The sequence below is a fragment of the Gasterosteus aculeatus genome, chromosome 9, assembly GCF_964276395.1.
Source record: "Gasterosteus aculeatus chromosome 9, fGasAcu3.hap1.1, whole genome shotgun sequence".
NCBI lineage: Eukaryota > Metazoa > Chordata > Actinopteri > Perciformes > Gasterosteidae > Gasterosteus > Gasterosteus aculeatus.
The window spans coordinates 10,340,716-10,354,918 of record NC_135696.1 but is presented as its reverse complement, the minus strand read 5'-3'; the positions used below and the strand labels follow the sequence as shown (position 1 = coordinate 10,354,918).

At 40.4% G+C, this 14,203-nt stretch overlaps 2 protein-coding genes across 2 annotated transcripts; both read left to right on the top strand.

Annotated features, from left to right (window-relative positions):
• Positions 1-1,440: 1,440 nt before the first annotated feature.
• LOC120825500 (uncharacterized) lies at positions 1,441-4,794 on the top strand. Its single transcript, XM_040187140.2, has 6 exons — positions 1,441-1,603; positions 1,714-1,866; positions 1,977-2,069; positions 2,235-2,344; positions 3,302-3,616; positions 3,914-4,794. The coding sequence occupies exons 1-6, from the start codon at positions 1,546-1,548 to the stop codon at positions 4,286-4,288; spliced, it is 1,104 nt and encodes a 367-aa protein (XP_040043074.2). The 5' UTR covers positions 1,441-1,545; the 3' UTR covers positions 4,289-4,794.
• Positions 4,795-8,138: 3,344 nt separating this feature from the next.
• LOC120825724 (ecto-ADP-ribosyltransferase 5) lies at positions 8,139-9,619 on the top strand. The gene is made up of 3 exons (XM_040187518.2): positions 8,139-8,231; positions 8,404-8,479; positions 8,575-9,619. Exons 2-3 carry the CDS (start codon positions 8,420-8,422, stop codon positions 9,328-9,330), a joined length of 816 nt encoding a protein of 271 aa, XP_040043452.2. The 5' UTR covers positions 8,139-8,231; positions 8,404-8,419; the 3' UTR covers positions 9,331-9,619.
• Positions 9,620-14,203: the final 4,584 nt, after the last annotated feature.

The following is a 14,203-nucleotide window of genomic DNA, read 5'->3' as shown; positions in this document are numbered from 1 at the left end:
CAAAACAACAAGTCATAGAAACATGCAATCATAAAATAACAAACTGTAAAAACATGCAACAACAAATCAATAAAACATGCAATCCATAAAATATGCAATCAATTGTGTATGCAATCAAGGGTCCCCAATCGTCCACCCAGTGACACACATCCCCAACGTGCCATTTAGTGATCTGATGTACCATTAAAAAATAAAGCCTCTCAAAATATAATACATGAGCCGAAATCTCAATCACAGGACTACATCTGGTCAATTCCAGATCAGATTTAAAAGGAAAAAATCAGTAGTTACACAGTATTTCCACTTCAGGCAGAGAGTACCCATCCGCAAGGTAATAACCAGGACATTCTGATGAATTAGTTGTTCTTGGCGAAGAATCAACTTTGTCGATGCACCCTCTCGCCACCGATTATCAGATTCTTGTAATACATACAGTAAAGCATTATTAAGGTTTTAACTCTCTGCAAAAAAATATTAACCAGACCAGATTAACCTTTGAGGAGCATAACCTGTGAGGAGCAGGGGGTAAAATAAAAAAACGTTCAATTTCCTGTTTCCCCCACGTGGCACTATGACTAAGGTTAAAAATGATCATATGGATGTGTACAGGGTGAGAAGTTCATGCCATATGAGAAATATGGAGCAGATTAGATAAAGTAGGGTTGAGTTTTGAAAATGCTCCCTACACACATAGTTTGGAATTTCCTCCGGCAAAATGCAATTTTTAAAGCCTTGAGATCACACTGCCTGAATTTGAAAAGAATCGGGTTTAATCCCTGGGAGGTCAGGGCTCCTAAAGTCCCTTCCCTGTAAACTGAGACAGGCAAATTCAGTGTCCTCTTTTAAATCTCTTCTAAAGACTCACTTTTACCAGCTGTCTTGTTTATATATTTGACGGGTTTTATCTTATTTATCATAAACTGCTTGATTGTATTTTGTAAAACTTGTGTGCGTATTGTTAAGCACTTTGTAACTTTGTTTTAAAAGCTGATACATACTATAAATAGAAGTTATTGTTACTGTAGAGCTATGCCTGTTTTAGATGTTTGCCTGTTTTGCGTCATAGTCAACAGGCTTGATGTTATCAATGTTTTGATAATTTGTTGATAAGGCATTGCAGACATACCTTCACCTTCAGCAAAGTGTTCATGTTGCATGAATGTGAATTGAATGACGTTTTTTCCGTGAGGGCTCTACCACTGTGACTGATAAGGCCACAATGCATAAATGGGGCTCTCTACAACTTTTAGTAAGGCCTAGACCAGGGCCCTGTTCCTCGTACGTGGTTCAACTAAGTTGATCAAGTGTCCGACCAATCAGACCCTTGCAGTGTTAATAAGGCCCTGCCTGAAGATCTCAGGCAGCACTCAGGCTCATACGGGCTCAAGAGCTCACTGATGTAGGCAGGAGCGAGATTGTTCAGAGCCTTAAAAACAATAAACTGTATAAACCCACTTCTTCTTTCAGGTGACAGTTTTTCAGGTAGTGAGGAATCCCGGACGGCCTGATAATTTTACGTTTACTGTTGATGGATCACTAAGGAACATGACTGCTTACATCACAGGAACATCCTCTCTCAGTTTTGATCTCACCAGCTCAACAGGTTTGGTGATTGCTTTTGTGCTTCAAATGACGTCTTGTTTTACTTCTTCCATTTCCCTTTAACTCCCACGACTGTCACTAGAAAAAATTCTTCTGTTTTTCCTCCTCTAGGTGTTACTCAGAGTTCCAGTCAGTCCAGTGGCCCTCTGGCGTCTTTCACCACAGCAGGAAACCTGCACCGTTTAAACATCAACACTGACAATCAAACCGGATTATGGGAGATTAGAGTTAACTCGAACGACCCCTACTCTGTCAAGGTCACAGGTAAGCAGCAGAATAGAAATAACTGGTTTCTGTGAGAGAACCTTTGTTTACAGCAGTGACATCACAAATAATAACCCTACTATTATTTGTGATGTCTATATGTACATCAGGTCAAAGCTCAGTGAACTTCATTTTCAATCTCGTGGAAGCTGATGAGGGAGGCCGCGGGGACTTCAGCCTGAAGGAGGGACGTCCTCTTTCAGGTCAGAACACAGAACAATTATTCTCATCTTTAGTCTTAAAGTTGGTACTGTCTGTGTGTGTGTGTGTGTGTGTGTGTGTGTGTGTGTCACCTAGTTGGGTGCAAACACTGTTTAAGTCGATGATGGAGCAGTCACACTCATGCCTCTCTTGCCTTCACCCTTTAGGTGGGAATGCCAGTCTCTTGGTCTCTGTGACAGAAAGTGACACGGTAAAGGTCACAGAGGTCACTCTGTTGGACAGCTCAGGGACAACAGAAGTCAACGGATCACTGCAGGCATGTTGCACATTCACTTGATGAACTTAAAAGGGCGACACAGAGTAGCTAGTCTCTACTTGCTTTAAAGTAATTGTAGTTATTGTTAGAACTCTTTCTGGTCGCTGATCCTCACCTCATCTTGAAAACTAGACACACTGACAGTCGCCACAGTCTAACTTACAGTGCAAGGCTGCAATAGAGAGACTTCCATTACAGTCCAGATATTCAACTTAGCAGAAGTTAGTAGTCAACAACAGATGAAGTCATCTGAAGTCAGATGAATATCAAAAGAAAACAAATGATTAAGTCCTCTTTTGGGGGAAGAGTAACATTTGTTGTAATTTTTGGTGAGATGCTGCACTTGAAATAACAAGTGTCTTCCTTATTGTGGCGTAAAGGTAAAAGTCACCTTAGTTCATAGTCCTCATCCTCATGGAACCTAAAATGTCCTCACAAAATGTGTTGCTCATCCATCCAATAGTTAGGAAATAGAAATATCTTAATCTAGACCAAACTGATTGACAGACCGATCAACACCACTCTTATGTAACATCACAGTTTCTTTGCTCTGTTTTATTTACAACATAAAATTGTTTTTATCTGTAACTTCTTCTCCCTCCTTCCTCTTTGGCAACTGGCAATCAGGTCTGATAATGGAATATGTTTTGATTACGTTCGCTGATTGGAATATTCAGATGAATTTGACCAAACACAGGTTTTTGCAGTTCTTTAATGAGTCAAGCTTCTTTGGGCCTGCCATCATTTCTCCATCCTCATTATAACAAGGTCCAACATAGAAGTAGGAAATCATTCTGAACTTGTCACACGTATCCACAAGCACCCTCTCCTTTTTGCTTCTTCCCACTCAAGGCTACCATGACACAGGCACTACTTATATGTTATTCCATACATCAGAACAAGATATGCGTAACTGTTTCTCCCCGTCCCTCCCTCTGCTTTTCACCATCACTTCAGGCTCAAGCCAACAACACCAACATTGAACCAGGCTCCACCATCTCAGTCCCTTTCACAGTTGCCACAACCGCCAACGGAGTTGTTAATGACTCTGCAACCGGGACTTTCACAGTCCAAGTGAACAATGACCGCGGTTATTCTTTAACTGCACCCGACACCGTTACCATAGCAGCGGGCAAAGCCAACGGCACCGTCACCTTAACAGCACCAGCCAGTGCCGTGTCAGGAACAGACGTGACCCTCACCATTCAGGCAGAAAACACAGCTGCCAACGACATCAACTTCACCGTCCTCAGGTTGTCTATTGTTGCCAAGGTAAGAGGAGGCGAGCAGTCCGTGTAACATAAACATATCACAGGTATCACCTACATTGAGTAATGGTCAAATACAAAATACATTCATGTGTTTCATTTGTGTTTCATCTCTATTCTCAAATTGTCGGGTGTTGTTGGTTGTTTTATTTAAACTAATGGATCAAAGGGTTGTTGAAATTACTGATACGATTTAAAGTTGATCAAAGAAAATATCCTGTTCTGGTTCTTTTCCAGGTTCATTTTGGTAAACAAAGACATCACACTCCTGACTTTTTTGTTTATCTCCCGGTTTCTCCAGGTGACGGATATTACCCGCCCAGTGTGCCAGGTAGTCAGTTCATCCACCAATTGTCCCTCCTCCCCAGCGCTCTGTACTTCCTCCCAATGGGAATTCGTTGCCAATCTCACCGATGGCATCAACGGAACTGGCATCGAGAGCCTGACCATCCGCCAAGGGAACGGTACCCTAAACACCAGCACTGCGACTGGAGCAGAGGGGGAAAACATTACAGTGGCTACCTACAGCGCCTCCTGCTGCTCACAGAATGTAGTGCTGGCGGCTGTGGACAGGGTGGGTAATGTGGGGACATGTTTGGGACAGGCTAGAGAATCTACCACGAATGTGTCCACTGCTGCCCCCGTACTTAACAACCATGACTACAGCTGCACTTAACACAACATCTGCAGGAAGCCCCACAGAGAGCATATCCCGCTATATCTATTTGAGTGTTGCTTTTTCTATCCTTTGGAACTGAATAGCATACATGGAAATTACACTGGAATTCATTATTTTAAGCTTTTCAGATATTTTCATTTTCCAAAGCTTTAGTAAAATATAATTTCCTTTCATGTCAATAATATGATGCGCATATCTCTTTTTAATGATTTTATTTTTCTATAACTTAAATACGTTGAATCATTTACAGTTACTCAAAGGAAGTATCAATGTTCCTTATGGTGTGTGGATGTCTGCGTGATGCCAATGTAAAAGTTCTTGAATCTGCTCAAATAACAACGGCTGCTAAATTCTGGACTAAACTCAATTGGCTAAACGGATATGTTTTTGGGGTTGCACTAGATAGTTACATCATTTCTTATTCAATCTTGGTGTCAGATTGGAGAAATACTGTTGATTGATGTTTTGAGAGATATTTGTAATCAATAAACTTCCCTACAACGACCTTAGCCTGACTCATACTTTCAATAGAGTTTCTTCAGACTTGCTGAGTCTCATTTCTTCGGCTGCTTCCTCCTGAGGATGCATTCGTTGACCGATTGGTCAGTTCACTTTTAAATGTAAGTACTGGAATTTACCCAAATACCTACCATTAAAAATGTTATATTATAATATATAACATCACTGCTTCCTCTGGGTCCAAAGACATGCTCTGGGGATCAGGTTAATCGGTGACTAAATTGTGTGTGGTTGTTTGTCTCTTTGTCAGCCCTGCGATTGGCTGGCCACCAATCCAAGGTGGACCCCGTCTTTTGCCCCATGTTGGCTGGGATCGACTGCAGCCCCCCTGCGACCTTGTGTGAAGGATGAGCGGCTTTGAACATGGATGGTAAACAGATCAAATAACAGTGTTGCAATAGCTAGTAAAGTTTATTTTTCTGTTTCTGAGAAAGTAAACAATTACAATAAAGAACAAAATCAAACTCAAATGGAAGTAAAAATAAAACAAACACATTAATAGATACAGTGGAAGAACTAAGAGTGACTTCCCAAACAGAAATGGCGCATTTAGGACCAGTTTAGGATTAAAGTAGAAAGCTGCAAAAGAAAAACGCCACCTGATCTACAACACCGAGTGAAATACACTGTTACTGGTTTCAGTCCCAGCAGTTCAGTACAGCGTTAGAGTTTCTGACCGATTGGTCAGTTCCCTTTTAAATGCAAGTACTGGAATTTACCAAAAAATCTACCGATAAAAATGTATGTAAAAAAAAATGTCCTTATTTTAAAGAATCACTTAAGTCACGTGATGTTGTCTTTTTAAATACACGTAAGAGTACCTGAACCCCCTCTGAAGTCCCTCCATGTACTGCTTCTTATGGACATCAACCAATATACACTAATTACCATTACCATAAACTACCAGCTCCCCCCAACTGGAGCTGCTGCACTTGTTGGCGCGCAGCAGACCATAATCAGAAGAAGTCACTTTTAATGCCTGTCAAACTGTCAAATATTCAGCTACTGTAGCTTGGAAATATTTTATAAAACTTATGGTTTCAGTTAAATTAGCCTATAGGAAAACTAAAAAAAGTGCATAAAAGGTTAATAAACACTAGGGCTGTCAACGAATATTATATATTCGAATACATATTCAAATAGTTGTTAACTATTCGAATGTGAAAATTAATATTCGAGAGGTCTGCGGTCTTGTTAAATCTGTTTTAACTTAAATAAAGAACCTATTCAAGTAGTTATGTCTCGTATTAATTTTTCCTGATATTGACATGCCTAATCTGCAACCAGATATTCGAATGTATTCGAATATATTTGTTTTTTTAAAGTGAATATTCAAACGTCATTTTTGACAGCCCTAATAAACACTGACACACATTTGCTGACATTCATTTTCCTGCTGTTTGTATTGACTGTTTGAATTGATTTTCTCTGCCTTAAGATTGCAATAACACTTATAGCTAAAAACACATGTAATTTAAAATTATTTGAAAATGTTATTCTTTCAGTCTGAAATTGTCACGGTTACTGGTACCGGTTCACGATGGAACCCAAAAGCACGACTCAGACCAAGATGGGAGGGACGGGTAGATTTAATCAACAGGTCAGGCAAGGTCAAAACCGGGAGATCGGTCAGGAGGCAAACAAATCCGAGAGAGGCAGGCAGGGAATCCGTAGACCGGAACAGGCAGAACCAGGGTGGCAATCATGGAGGCGAACAAATCCAGAAATGGAGCAGACAGGGAATCTGGGGGTCAAAAGGCAGGCAAGGTCGAAACAGCGGTAAATCGGGATAACTAGGAAAACGATGGAAAACTCTACAAAACACTCAAGACAATTTGGCAGGGAACAACTGAATGTGACGGGCTTAAATAGTGAGTGGCTGATGAGGGGATGTGCTTCAGGTGAGGGCAAGGAAAACCAGGTGAGGGTAATGAGCTGATGATGTGGGCGGATCTGAAATGACAGGGGAGTTAGATAACATGCAGTAAGGATGAAAATAAACTGTGATGTGGTCAATTGTGTGACAGAAATATATCAGGCTGCGGAGGGAAAGCATATCCTCCACATTTTCTCAGTCGGTTTGTCAACATTTAGCCTTCGTAACAAAATGCTCCGAGGATGTCAAAGATGCGAGGTCTAGTTAACGAGACCGTCTGACTCCACCAGCACCGGGCGCTCAGCCTCGTATGAGTATTTCACAAAAGTTAACTAGACCTCACATCTCCAAGACCGAATGTTGAAAAAACGACCGCAGCTAACTTCTTGTCTGAAAAAGTCCTAAAATTACATTCCGTGACGTAAATATGGTAGTATTTATAAACTTGGACTTACACAAGGACGGGCAAGTCCGGACATAAAAGCATATTAAGAAAGGCGGAAGATTGGCGCTTTATTAGTGGGACGCTCTTACGTTCACTAGTGAGATGCTCTTACACTAATAAGAGCATCTCACAAGTCTTGTTCTGAAAGCAACAGTCTCAGAGCTTGGGATTGCGCTACTTCCCGCCTCATTACTGATTAATCTTGCCGTTGACCTAAATACCACACTACCATAGTCAAGACTGGTCGTATCAAAATGATATGCATACTTTTCATTTCATACTTACTGGTTCCCCATTTTGACCCTGCTAGACACCTTTCTACATATACAATATTCTTACATTTCCTAATTCTTCTGGGATTGTCCAATATCCCCCTGAACTCAAAGGTCACATCATTAATCATAATGGAGAGTATTGGACTAATTTGTCGAGAGTGCTGATGTGAATAAATCTGTCAGGCAAAAATTTAACCATAAACCCTTAATTTAACCATAAACCCTTCCTTGCAAACCATATCATAGGCCTTCTCCACATCAAAAAACACACCCATCACATGGACATTTGTTTTGTGCTAATAGCTGTTGAGCTCGCAGCTTGTGGAACAATCTGGTGTGCAGGTGTGCAGACAGGAAGGTAGCATGGATGAATGTGGTGAAAGAGAAAATATATAAATAAAATATTCGTCTTTGCTTTCTTCCACCTTTTTTAAAATTATAGATAACACCCTTTGTTTGTCCATGTGCAGAAATCCAAAGCATGACCGTGGAAGAGTGTTTCATACATTTTAGTATATCTGATCTGTTTTGGGATGACATGGATTGCAAACCATTTTGATTGCTGTCGTGAAATAAAGCTAATTTTAATAAATATAACAACGCATGTTTCTGTAAAACATTAGTTGTCGTTGCTTTGAAGTATTCTCATTTTATGATTCCCTGACGCACGGACCCTTTTAATCCATTTACAATCAAAGAGGAAATAATTTGGCCTCGCAGTCCTGCCCCTAATTGCAATGACCTACAGCTGGTGAAAGTAAAACAGGAGTTGAGTTTAACAGATAACTTCACCGATGTGGAGCTACATGTGAGAATCAAACTGTGGTAAGTAGGGGAAAAAAAACCAATCGTAATTTATAACATAGATTTACAACCAATAGCTGGAGTCCAGTTTGTTTCAATCCATCCAAAGTTAATAATCAAAACATACAGTAATCGAAAATGGAATGATAACGTGGGCCTAGAAAATGCTGAAAAAGTGTACGTTTGTGTGCAGGTCACTAAGCTGATGGATGATGGCAGTTTGGGCTGCAGTGTTAATGATATGTGGAGTCTGCACAGGATTTGCAAAGGTAGTGTAAAAAGTGAATAGTGGCTTGCTTTGGTGTCACTGTTTCGTGGTGCCATTTGTAGGTAAGAGTGTATCTGAGTAATATTTTTGTTTCAGAGCTCTGCAGAACCTATTTTAAAAGTTTCCCTGGATTTGGCCCTGAACGCTGTTGACGACATGTACGCTGGTTGCAAAGACAAGATGGAGTTCAGAGTGAAGAAGGAGTTCCTGGCAAATGAGAAAAACAAAGACAAAAATTTCACCCTTGCCTGGGGGTTGGCAGAAAAACACTACAACACAAAATGGAAGCATAGAAAGGGAACGTGGCCTTCCACCTCTCTGGGGAAAGAACGGATCATGGCTATTTACGTTTATACCCTCGACAATCCAAAAATCTATCGGGATTTCAACTATGCAGTTCGAACCCAGAAATCGACGTACAAGACAACGTTTGGATATCACACTCTTCACTTTTTCCTCACTGACGCCATCCAAACTCTCAACACTCGCAAACCTGAAGAGGAAAGATGTCTCACTGGCTACCGCAGAGTCGACCGTTACTTCAGCCAAGATGTCCTCAACAAAGGGATACGCTTTGGCTCTTTCACCTCCACCTCGATGGGATGGTACCCCAGCGCTGGAAGATTTGGAGACAAGTCGTGCTTTGAGATTATCACATGCTCCGGAGCAGACATCTCTCTGTATTCTAAACTCGGGGAGTCCGAGAGGGAAGCACTGATTCCGCCTTATGAAGTATTTAAAGTCACAGATATTGAGAGGCGATCTGGCCAGAAGAGTCTTCCGTGTGAGGTGGTCTATAAACTGAAGAGTGCTCGAAAGATACTTTCAAATTTGAATTGTGCTCTTTTCTGAGTTGAACGGTCTCACGCGTGTAACTTGCAAAATAACATAGAGGCCTTTAGAAGCAAAACACAGATGTCATGACGTTCTCAAAATTTAATTGGTTATGAATGCAAAAAATATATATTTTCATTTTATAATATTGCAAAAGCCAGAGTTGACGTAATTCGGAAAACAATTAGAACTTTTATATTACATCTTTGTTCTGACGTATTTGTCATTCCTGCTCTGATAAATATAATCTACCAAAAAAGATGCTTGTAAAATCCTCTAGAATATAATAAAATACCCTTTTCACAAATACTGAATGTTTTTTGTCTTTTTCCAATATTGTTTTGCATGCAAGTAAGAATGATTTGAATGGGTTAAGCAGTGTTATGAAAAGCCTGCAGCTGATGACCAACCTGAGCCAACCCTTGGGGATGCATGCCAACAACTCTATCAACAACAAAGCCGATGCAAATGTTCCTGTAGCAGCTTTTTGGTTGACTGCCTCCAACGCTTGTATGTTTGCATACAGCGACATGGCTGGTACAACAAGTGAAGCAGTGTTGTACAAAGCTTTGGCTCATTTATATTGAATCAGGCAAGATTCTGTGAGAAGTCGCTGAAAGGTTTAAATGAGTTTTACACAACATCATGGCACAGAAGACACAATATTTGAAAATGTTAGATTCTCAAACAGTTTCTATTAAATTATTAATTTCTTTCCGTATTATGGTCTATATATGGAATGCTCTATAAACTTTTACAGGTTTACGATAATGTGTAAACGTTTTTTTTCCTGCAAACATAGAAACATTAAGGCCTGGTTTTCCTATAATTTTAGTTATAATAAAATAGCCTTGCATTATATGTGTTGATACATACAATGCTCCACCTTTCCATGGTTACTATATGCAAGTCTGTATATTTTAATCTCTGCTTACCGCAAGAGCTGAACACCAAACCCAATTGAGTAAAATTGTTTACACATATATACAGGTTTTGCATGCCAGCACATTACACTTGGGCATTATTTGGTTAGTGACCATCAGGATGAAACTGGACTGCTTTCCTCCGCGTGGCCCTCTGGTTCCCGTCTGACAAGGCCAGCTCTTTATAAACTGTGTTTGGATCCAAGGACATCCTGCAGGCGTCGTACACATATATTTTATGGAGCATGTTTTCTAGCTGATGCGATTGAAGCCAGACATCTTGCTGTACATTTAAAAATACACCGTAACAAATTCGGGTAAAGACAAGGTCGGTGCTTTTAACTTTCTTGTCTTTATCTTTCAACTTAAAATATCAAACAACAAATGCATTAATTGTTTAGGGCTATATTTTGTTTCTACAATTTGTTTTCATTATGCGAAATATATATTTCATGAATAATCCCTCATGATCACTTTAAAGCTTCAATGTGGATTAGATTCCGAAGAAAAACTATTTTGGCTTTAACTTAAAAATTAAGAGTTGAAATTAAAATGTTCTCCTCTCATAAATCCATTTGTGTGCCAGTTAATGTATGTTAATTTCACGTATGTCACTGATATATAAAACACTTTGCTCCCTTGACAACTAATCAGGAATCAGGAAACATTTATTGCCAAAGTATGTCAAACATACAAGGAATTTGTCTTGGCGGTTGGTGCGTGGCAGTAACAATAGACAAGACAGCAGTGCACAAGTAATAAAATAAAATAAAATGAAATGCTAATGCAATGGGTTAGTAGAATAAGGCTATGAGTTAGTATAAAATAATGAAGTTAAAGTTAAAATTAAAAATATTAAAGTTACAAAATATCTTTTAAAATATTTTTAATTTGAACTTTAACTAGATCAAATAAGTATTAGTAATTTACGTAGAATTGAGTCAGGTGTAGAATGTGTACACCTCCACTCTCCATTTCACGATAGTGTGTTTTTCTTCTTGTATCACTTTGCAGAAAACATGCAAAACCTCACAGCAGAAGGAAAGAACCTGACGGATTGGCAGTGTGATCTCTGTTTGCAGTCTCTTCTCTATTACCTTACGATTCCTCCTTATTTCTTGGTCTCCCTGCCAACAAATGGCTGGGTGCTCTGGCGGATGATATCATCTCCAGTCTTCTGGACAGGCAAGATGTGTGAGTGTGTGAGTTCCACTTGGTCATCACAGAGATGCTTTTAGGATTCCTTGGGCCACCTCTAGTGGCCATAACCCTTTTTTCCAACAAGGTATTTGCAAACGGAATGCTTAAACTCACCAACTTAATGTTCACGGTAAGGGTTCAGTTCCAGAACTCTCTCTGCATAGAACGCTATTTTGCAGTCGTGCGCCCAGTGCTGTACCGCAGGTATAAACTCCTTCAGTACAGGATGAGCTTTTGTTGTGTTGTCTGGCTGGTAACCATTCTGGCTGGTGTGCCCCAAATTATATTTTGCGATAATGATTTGGAATCACTAGTTATATGCAGAATCTATTTTTTCCTTGTATTTTTTTTAAACCTTTTCTGCTGCTCATCACTTCTCAGGGCTCTGAAACAGCCCTCCCCAGGTGGGGGGGAGAGGCAGGGATCCAACTTGATCAAGAAAATGGCTTTTACTATAGTGCTGATCCTTCAAGTGACTGCGTTTGTAGGCTACCTGCCGCTGGCCACAGTGTACTGCATGGTTCAGGAAATGGACAGGGACACACTGTGTATTCTGCAGCCGTTGGCCTACTCTGTAATGGTTTGGCTTGGGATTATCCACCCACTGCTCTACCTCCGCAGGGCTGCCTGAGAGGTGATACATGATGTAGGTGGCAAATTATTGCTACAATTGTAATAATTTACAATCCTCCTACAATAATAGGTCGCTCTTTTGCTTTTCACCAAACAACCTACCAAAGGCCATAGAGGGCAGTAAAAAGTCCTATTTCCAGATTGTATTACAGCTGTCTGTATATGATTTTATGTAAAAGTAGCCACGAAAGTTTGTTTATTTGTCTGTATCCATTTAGTCAGTAGGGCCGAGATCCTCCTTGTGGCAGTGGCAAGTGGGTTGCAACTTTGTGGCAGGCAGCGGCAATCGCCAGTAAATCAGTCGGCGTCACAACGGCACGCTGGGTGGGAGGAGCCAATTTTTCCCAGAAACAACTGTTATTTGTACGACAGGTCAGCTGCTGTAAATATTTTATTTTATTTTATTTGAGACACGTGAGCCCCCGTCTTCTTATTACAGAGGCTAATTTTAGGTTTGGACCGGCGGGTTCCGTGTAGGGGGTGGGGCTCTCAAGTTTGATGCCACCCACTTGCCACTGCCACAAGGAGGATCTCGCTGTCACTCCATTTAGTGTCAGATGTGTGTATTTCCACTCCAAGTAGTTTAAAAAAAAAGTGAAATATGTGTCTTGAGTAAAATTGTACTTTTTTTGTCTTTTCATCCCTTTTGTTAACATTATATTGCATGGCAGTTTGTATTTACGTGTCACATATCTGCTTTGACTCCAGGTTTTGTACCATTGATTTGTCCATGTGTGAAATATTTTGAGATACCAGAAAACTAGAAACACTTGTACAATTCAATACCCAAACTGAGCAATAAATAAAACATTTAGATTTACAGTTACCGCCTAGATCAGTTGTTTGTGTTTTGACTCTGTTCTATGCAAAGTTTGTGGGTTGTAAACAATGTATGGGCCACATTGTCTCAAGTCTCACAATAGGACTCACTGCCTATAAATTATACCGGTCTAATGTTACAGTTATTACAAGGAGCTTTTCACTGTTTATGAAAACTTCTCAATTCAATATTGATGTGTCAGGAGGCAGAGGACTGAGCATGGCAAACTGTCTGAACCAGTAAAATAACAGGCTTTCTAAAAAAGACTCAGGTACTTGAAAAACAGTACTGTTTTTATCTGCACTGGCCGCCAACTCCGCATGACGGTGCCCGGCCGGACGGCTAGAAACGCAGCCGCGAACTCCTGCGGCCGCCAGACAAAGCGTCCAAGAGTCAGCTGTCGGCTGTTCACCATAAGGTGCGACACCAGGAATGCGGCTTTGCAAACTTCATCTTAAATATTATTAAGGTCTGAGGTCTTTTCTGACAACATTTGAGAGTGATCTGATTAATTTGCGAGTAGAATGGTATCTATCAATAGTTACATACTGTGATGACTCGAAGAGACAGTGAAGATTACCTTCCTGTATTTAGTTTCTCACCCTTTGTTTCTCCCCACAGCTGAGTTTAGTTTGCAATCACCTCCCTGTATTTAAGCCTCAGTTCCCCACTGGTCTGTGTCAGGTCATCTTTTGTCTTTCCCAGAGGTGCATGTTTGTAGTTAGAAATTCCCAGTGCTGTTTTTTGGTTATCTTGTTTTTACTTCGTTGCCAGGCCCTCTTCCTTTTTTGTTTCTACAAGAGCGTGTGGATTCCGCCTTTGCCTGTGCACCCTTTTGTCTTGCATTAGTTTATTTTCCAAGTAAAAGATCCCAAACCTGGAAATAAGTTTTTGTTGCCTTATTGCTCTGCACCTGAGTCGAAGTCCTGACCCCTCACACATACTAATTCCAATTCAGGTTGATAGTGCACATCCCGAAGGTGTCACTTAGGGATAACCAGGACATTCTGATGTACTATTCCAGAATTAAAGCCTCTCAAAATACCATACATGAGACAATTTCCTTCAAATTTCCATCACAAGACTAAATCTGGTTACTATAAATAGTTACATGTTTATTTCACTTCAGGTTGATAGTACACATCCACAAGGTGTCACTCAGGGATTGAAGGGACATTTTCAGAAGCTTCCCTCGTCTTCCACTAACTCTAAGCCAGAGGACGTAACCATCGGTGGGGAGAGCATTCGATTTGGATGAGTGACAAATGGGAAAAAATGTGTTTTTCACAAAATTGAAAATGGCGGAAAATCTAGT